At 30.7% G+C, this 7708-nt stretch overlaps 1 protein-coding gene across 2 annotated transcripts in view; it reads right to left on the reverse strand.

Moving 5' to 3' along the window:
- Positions 1 to 1944: 1944 nt before the first annotated feature.
- Positions 1945 to 7708, reverse strand: part of LOC117170701 (DNA methyltransferase 1-associated protein 1) — a 7280-nt gene continuing 1516 nt past the window's right edge. Inside the window, exons 2-5 of one of the 2 annotated variants that reach the window (XM_033357683.1) lie at positions 4571 to 4901; positions 4234 to 4378; positions 2301 to 2455; positions 1945 to 2198 (exon numbers count right to left, since the gene is read on the reverse strand). In XM_033357683.1, the coding sequence (XP_033213574.1) occupies positions 2094 to 2198; positions 2301 to 2455; positions 4234 to 4378; positions 4571 to 4901 (736 nt within the window). In that variant the 3' untranslated portion in view covers positions 1945 to 2093. Of the gene's footprint in view, positions 2199 to 2300; positions 2456 to 4233; positions 4394 to 4570; positions 4902 to 7708 lie in introns of both variants that reach the window. The other variant, XM_033357682.1, reaches the window with a different exon arrangement.

Here is a 7708-nt window from a genome sequence, read left to right on the forward strand (position 1 = left end):
TTTGAGTCAATTTTCAAAGATTACCTTGTAATTAAAAGTCGAAAAACTTAAAATATAAAATAATAAGAGAATTCAGATTTCAAAAATAATAAAATCTATAATGTTCGAGAACTTAAAAACTACAATTATGTACAATTATACTAGCCAAACAGCGTTCACATTGAAAAAGAGCATTTTGAAATTCAAATTTCGCACCAATCACACATGCGCATAAGCATGCGCAGAGTCCCATCACGGGCCACATGGATTTTCTAAAAGATCCGACATATCCTGTAATTTCGACCACCAAACGTTCAGAAATCACTACCAAACACCAACAAACGACCACCAAACGATGTCATAAGGAATTAAAAAAAAAAATTGAAGTGGGGTGCTAACGGAAGTTGACGCACCAATTTTGAAAACTCGATAACTTTTTTTATTTTGACCACCAAACGTTCATGGTCGACTACCAAACACCACCAAACGACCACCAAACGATACCAAAAAGAATGTTTTGAAAATATTAAAAAGTGCTGTGCCACCGTGAAGTTGGCACCCCAAATTTGAAAAATCAATAACTTTTTCAATTTTGACCACCAAACCTTCAAAGTTGACCAACAAACTCCATCAAACGACCACCAAACGATTCCATATAAAAAAAATTTGATATTTTAGAGTTGCGGTAACAACTTCACGGGCTTTGATGACACTGATTTTAAAATTTGGCCATCTTGAAAACGTAACTTACAGAAGTTTTCTACTGTTTTCGAAGTATGTTACGCCAAAAACGTAATATACATGTAGAAAATACTTTAGTTACGCGTAACTGACCAACCCTGGGACTTTGGGTCTGTTTCTTATGAGCTTGTTTAACAAGAGAAAAAAATTTACAAAAATTTCAAATGTTTAATTTAACGTTTATAAAATAAAAATTAATTGCAAATATCTCGAGAACGGCACATTTTCCAGAGTTCTGCTACACAGCTTTGGAATCTGGAGATCATTTTACATAGGAACAAAAAAAATCGAATGGATCTCGTCGATACGAGGGAAATGGGGTTGGCGTCTGGACATCTCAGTGTCAGGAACCTAAAATTAAAACATGGTTGGCTGCGAATCACGATAAAAAGTGCAATTTTTAGTTGACACGTAAAATAAAAACTTACCCTCGGTATTGAAAGTCGTCTTAGTCAACATTTTTTCGCAATATGTATTGATATCTTATGTACGAAAATTACATTTTTTTCCAGTGTTCGGTAAGATGTTTTCACTTACCTCGATAATGTTCAGAACAGAGATTTAGTGTAATAACTTCATAAATATGTATGATATTATCATTGTACAAAACCAATAAAAAAACCTCCAACGTCAACCTACAACCTGCCCGGTAAAGTTGAAATATAAAATTTCAATTAGGAAAAATTTAAATTGCACTTTTCACTTAACTTATTTTGCAAAACTAACTACATATGCACTACATATCTCAGAGAAGGGGTTTCGAGGATGCCACGGCACTGAGCTAATCACCTGATTCTTACAGTGTCCGCGAAACAGCTGATGACAGTCTTCGAGGTGTGACAGTATCCAAAGCTACAGTGTCCGAGGTTCGACTGTATTTAATTTGTTAAGAATTTTTTATGTAAAAATCCCATTTTCAGAAAAAAACCATGGTTATCTAGTTCTGTACTGCAACCTTTCAACTTTTAGTTATTTAGAGCTTAATTTTTTTTATTATTTATAGAAAGCACATTTATACAAAAACTCACTATCAAAGTAAGTTTTTCAATCACTTATTACAATAAATTATAATTCCGTTGAATGGTCAAATAGTAAATTAAAATTGACTTAAAGTTATCGAGGCCATCACAAAGTTCAGGAACATTCAATACCCCCCCCCCCCCACAGAACGTATCACGTATTTTGTGAATTACCCCATCGCAGATGTTTGAACCGAAGCGATTGCAGTCATTTACTTTGATTTTTAATTTAGTAACACTTTATACAGATGAGAAAAATATAAATCTATTTAAAATATGACTGTAAAACTAAGGATTTACGTATAAGTCGAAAACGAATTCCAATTTAGTTCATTTAGACTCACTCCGTTTAAATTAATGCACGATATTTGGATTACTCGGAGATCCTACAACGTCTATGATATCTGATTTTGCTTCAGGTTCCGTTTTCGGCAGAAGAGCAGGTGGTATCGTCAATGTCTGAAAAATTAAATCATTGATTCACTTATAAATATGAAAAAAGATGCACTTTTAAATTATTGTATATAATTTCAAATAGAATATAAAAATTAAAGTACAGACCTTTCCAGGGACAAGCGCTTCGTACTGATGCTTGAGCGATTGCAACTCATAATCACAAGTTGCAAGTGCACCTCGCAATTCGTAATGCAAAACCATGTCGCTGCGTAGTTCGTTAAATTGTTGGCAGATTTGTTCCGTTGGTGGCGGGTTCAATTCTGAAATTAAGAAAAAATTATAATTCAAAATAACAATCTACTTGGCTGGAAAGAAAATTCTTTTAAGATACAGATACGTAAGGGAGCTTTCACATATTCCTTAACATTAAAAAGGGGAGAAGAGGATTCTTGTTTCGTTATGGTCTGTTATAAGTGGGGTAGGAGGGTATTTTTAACTCAAGAATGTAATATTTTTAATTGCCTAAAAAAAGCTGTTACTAAATATCTCAAAAAGATCGAACACATTTTTTTTACATTTTCAAATAGAAAAGAACAATTGAATTATGGAAAAATTTTATTTTAAGGATTCGGAAAATAAATTTAAAAGCTTTTTAATAATTTTGAAAGATTTTAAGATTAAATTTTTTTAAAGATTTTTGGGAAAACTTTTAAATGAATTAGGTTTAATTTTCAAAGAATAATTTTACGTGTTAAAGATTTCAAAAGTGTGGAAAAAGAAAATTAAAGACATTAAGAAAATTCTTTTAATTTTTCAGGATTTAAATATTTTTTAAATAAACTTCTTGCCATAACACATAATTTTAGAACAAATTTGAGTAAGTTTAAGAGACCCTTGGAAGATTTGAAATTGTTCAAAAATAATAAAAACTCATCAGTTTTATTAGGAATTTTATAAGGTTTCAAGAAAATGAAGAATATTCTTTACGTTTCTAGGAATAATGAAAATGATTTTTTAATTTGAAAAATTAATTTTAGGAGGATATTAAAAAAAATTCAAGTACTTCAAAAGATCTCTAAAATTCTCTGTAAGAACTCTCTAAAAAACAAAGAATCTGAAAGATTTTAAGATAATTTTTTTAATTTTGCAGAATTAACAACAAAATTTCATGAAAAATGTAAATAATTTAAAAATGTTAGTAGATTTAAAAATTGGTATAGGATTGAAAACAAATTTTGTTAAGATGTGTGTGAAAATTGTGTATGATTTTTTCTTCTGAAAAAAAACTTTATAGAGAAAATGAGAGATTTCAAAACTTTTCAAAAAAGTATAGAGGATTTTAAAGCAAACTGTTTCAATTTGGTAAGAGTAAAACATTAAGAAATAAAATCTAGCAAATTCAAGAAGTATTTAGAACACTTTAAGCGATTAAAAAAGAATTTTAACCTGTAAAAGATTTTAAAAAGATTTCAAACAAAAACTTTAGAAGCTTTAAACGAATATTGTAAGGTTTCAAGTGAATCAACAAATTTTCTTAAAATCTCTAAGAAAATTCGGTATATTTTAATGCAATTTGTTTACATTTGGAATATTTTAAAATTTTAAGATAAATTCAAGCCTGCTGAAAATATTTGAAGGAATTCAAGAAGCTTTTCTGGATTAAAAATATTTGAAAACGTTGAAGCATTTCCGAAAATTTATAAAATATTATTTTATTTCTTTCAAACTACTAGAAGTCCTAAATATCTTTTAAAAAGGCTCGAATTCATCCTAATAGTTTGTAAAATCCTGTAAAATAAATCTTGTTTTAAATCTTCTAGATTCTCTTTTGGCGCATCAGAAATATTTAATAAATCTTTTCTAATTTTCTCAAGTTTTATAAAATTTATATAAGATTAAAAACAAATTGATAATACTTATTTTCTTGTAAGCAATTTAAACAAATGTATTTAGAAAACGTCTTATATGTTTTTAAACACAACGCAAATATGTTACGTAACTGTGGTTACGTTATGGTTAGGGATTAAGTAATTTTTCCAAAGAAAGTGACAAAATAATGATAAGTTCATTTCTATTATCAAATTAAATATTCTCTTACTATCAAGGTGCATTTCCGTTAGCATTAGTTCAATGCCCTTCATTTTCTTTTGTCCTAAACTGCTCGGCAGTTTGATCCTTTGTGATCGAAGACTGACTCCACTATTTTTAAAATCAGGAAACTTGATTCCCGCAGACTCCACAGCCTGGAAATTAATGGTCTTTGGTGACAGACCACAAGGTCTCGAAGGTTAATGGATTTGTGTATATTGTGTAAAATAAAGTAAAAGATTAGGAATTAAGAACATAATAATAATCACATTTCTAATAATAGAATGAGAATTAAGAGTTCTGTGTATTTTGTTAATCAACAATAATTAAATAAGTAATCAACTTACATGCGAAGAATCTGTTTTGCTTGGTCTGTTCCGCGACGAACTACTGCTTTTCTTGGAAGATTTTCTTTCACTCTTTCTTGGATCTGCTTGATGGTCAGCTGCTGTTATCAATTTTTGTAAATCTTGAGTCTTACGGTCCCTTTCCTTCTTTCTTTGCTCGATTTTACGCAATTCCGTAAGCAAAGTTTGTTCCTCTTCCACTTGTTCTTGAGTCCTTTCGAACAACTTTTTCAGTTGCTCTTTTCTGTGTTTCTCGTGCTCTGCGTCAAACGTGTAAACCCTTTCGGAATGGGATTTTGATTTTGTAAGAGCAGCGCAGACTTGATGGTATCTGCAAAAAATTTAATTAAAACTTTTCAATTTTAGCATCTTTCTAATCATATTTTTAATTCTCTATCAGAATAATATTTCTATTCGATAATTCCCCCTACCAAATCAAAATTATAATTCTTTGGAAAAATTCACTGTTCCAAGTCAGAATTATACTTCTTCCTGCAAAATTTCCTTCCCAAGTCAGCTCAATTATATATTTTTTCGAAAATGCCCTGATCTAACTCAGAATTATATGCAATATTTTTTCGCAAAATTTCCTGCGCCATCTTAAAACTATAATTTTTCTGTTCAAAGTGAGAATTATAATAAATCTTTGGTAAATAAAAATAGTAATTCTTTTAGGAAATTCATTGTTCCAAATCTGAAATATACATAATTTTTTCCCGACACTTGTCTGATATAACTTAGAATTATATATAATATTGTTTCAGAAAATTTCCTCTTTCAATTTAAAATTCTAATTTTTCTCGAAAATTTACCGAAATCAATTAAAAATGAACTAATAATTATTTTTAAAAATTGCTTATTACAAATCAGAATCATATTTCTTTTCGGAAATTTCCCTTTCCCAACTAAAATTGTAATTCTTATGATTATACAAAGACCCGACCAAATATTTCATTCCATTTAGTTGTGGATAAAAAAATGACATTTTGCCAAACTCTTATCTGTTGTCTCTATTTCGATGAAAATGGATATCTGAAATTACATTAATAACTGCAAGAAACTTATTTGGTTGAACTGGCAATAACGAAATGGCACCAAAGATGCGTTTAAGTAAACACTGGAATTAAAGATTTAAAAATATTACAAACAAAAAAACACAATGCAAAAATGTAACTGCCGTTTGCAACGCTTATAAACGAAAATCAGATTTTTTTTAATTCATCAGAAATCGATTTTTATCGCTTAAATGGCTATAAAACAATACAATAAATGTTCACACGTTGGCTTTTTCCCTCGAATGTGTTTTTACAACCCCCAGGCTGCTTACTTTCACCCACAAACTCGCTAAAAGACGAAAATATCGAGAAAAAAAATCGAAAAACCCTCCAAATACTCTGTTGTCAGATTTCTTTCCAAATATTAGTAGAAAATGATGATGAGTGATAGAGAAAAAAGTTTCATCCCCATATCTTTATCGGAAGACTGCCTAATTTCACCCCCAAACTCGTCAAAGAACGAAAATATCGAGAAAAAAATTCCAAAAACCCTCTAAATACACTTTTGTCAGATTTCTTTCCAAATATTCGTAGAAAATGATGATGAGTGATACAAAAAAAAAATTCATCCCCATACCTTCATCGGAGCACTGCTTACATTCACCCCTAAAACTCGTCAAAGGCCGAAAATATCGAGAAAAAATTTCAAAACTTCTGCAGTCCTCCGATGATAATATGAGGAAACATTTTTTTGTATCACTGATCATCATTTTCTACTAATATTTGGTAAGAAATTTGATAACAGAGTATTTAGAGGTTTTTTGGAATTTTTTTTCTCGATATTTTCGTCCTTTGACGAGTTTGGGGATGAAAGTAAGCAGTCCTCCGATGCAGATATGGGGATGAAACTTTTTTTTTGGATAACTTATCATCATTTTCTACTGCTAATTGGAAAGAAATCTCAGAACAGAGTATTTAGAAGGTTTTTAGAATTTTTTTCTCGATATTTGCGTCCTTTAACGAGTTTGGGGGTGAAATTGGGCAGTCCTCCAATGAAGACATGGGGATGAAACTGTTTTCTGTATCACTCTTCATCATTTTCCACTGCTATTTGGAAAGAAATCTGAGAACAGAGTACTTAGAAGGTTTTTGGAATTTTTTTCTCGATATTTTCGTCCTTTGACGAGTTTGGGGATGAAAGTAAGCAGTCCTCCGATGAAGATATGGGGATGAAACTTTTTTTTTGTACTACTTATCATCATTTTCTACTGCTAATTGGAAAGAAATCTGAGAACAGAGTATTTAGAAGGTTTTTGGAATTTTTTTCTCGATATTTTCGTTCTTTGACGAGTTTGGGGGTGAAATTGGGCAGTCCTCCAATGAAGACATGGGGATGAAACTTTTTTTTTGTATCACTTATCATCATTTTCTACTGCTAATTGGAAAAAAATCTGAGAACAGAGTATTTAGAAGGTTTTTGGAATTTTTTTCTCGATATTTTCGTTCTTTGACGAGTTTGGGGGTAAATTTGGGCAGTCCTCCAATGAAGACATGGGAATGAAATTTTTTTCTGTATCACTCTTCATCATTTTCCACTGCTATTTGGAAACAAATCTTACAACAGAGTATTTAGAGGGTTTTTGGAATTTTTTCTCGATATTTTCTTCCTTTGACGAGTTTGGGGATGAAAGTAAGCAGTCCTCCGATGAAGATATGGGGATGAAACTTTTTTTTTGTATCACTTATCATCATTTTCTACTGCTAATTAGAAAGAAATCTGAGAACAGAGTATTTAGAAGGTTTTTGGAATTTTTTTCTCGATATTTTCGTCCTTTGACGAGTTTGGGGATGAAAGTAAGCAGTCCTCCGATGAAGATATGGGGATGAAACTTTTTTTTTGTATCACTTATCATCATTTTCTACTGCTAATTGGAAAGAAATCTGAGAACAGAGTATTTAGAAGGTTTTTGGAATTTTTTTCTCGATATTTTCGTCCTTTGACGAGTTTGGGGATGAAAGTAAGGAGTCCTCCGATGAAGATATGGGGATGAAACTTTTTTTTTGTATCACTTATCATCATTTTCTACTGCTAATTGGAAAAAAAAATCTGAGAACAGAGTATTTAGAAGGTTTTTGGAATTTT

The sequence above is a fragment of the Belonocnema kinseyi genome, chromosome 4 (genome assembly GCF_010883055.1).
Source record: "Belonocnema kinseyi isolate 2016_QV_RU_SX_M_011 chromosome 4, B_treatae_v1, whole genome shotgun sequence".
NCBI lineage: Eukaryota > Metazoa > Arthropoda > Insecta > Hymenoptera > Cynipidae > Belonocnema > Belonocnema kinseyi.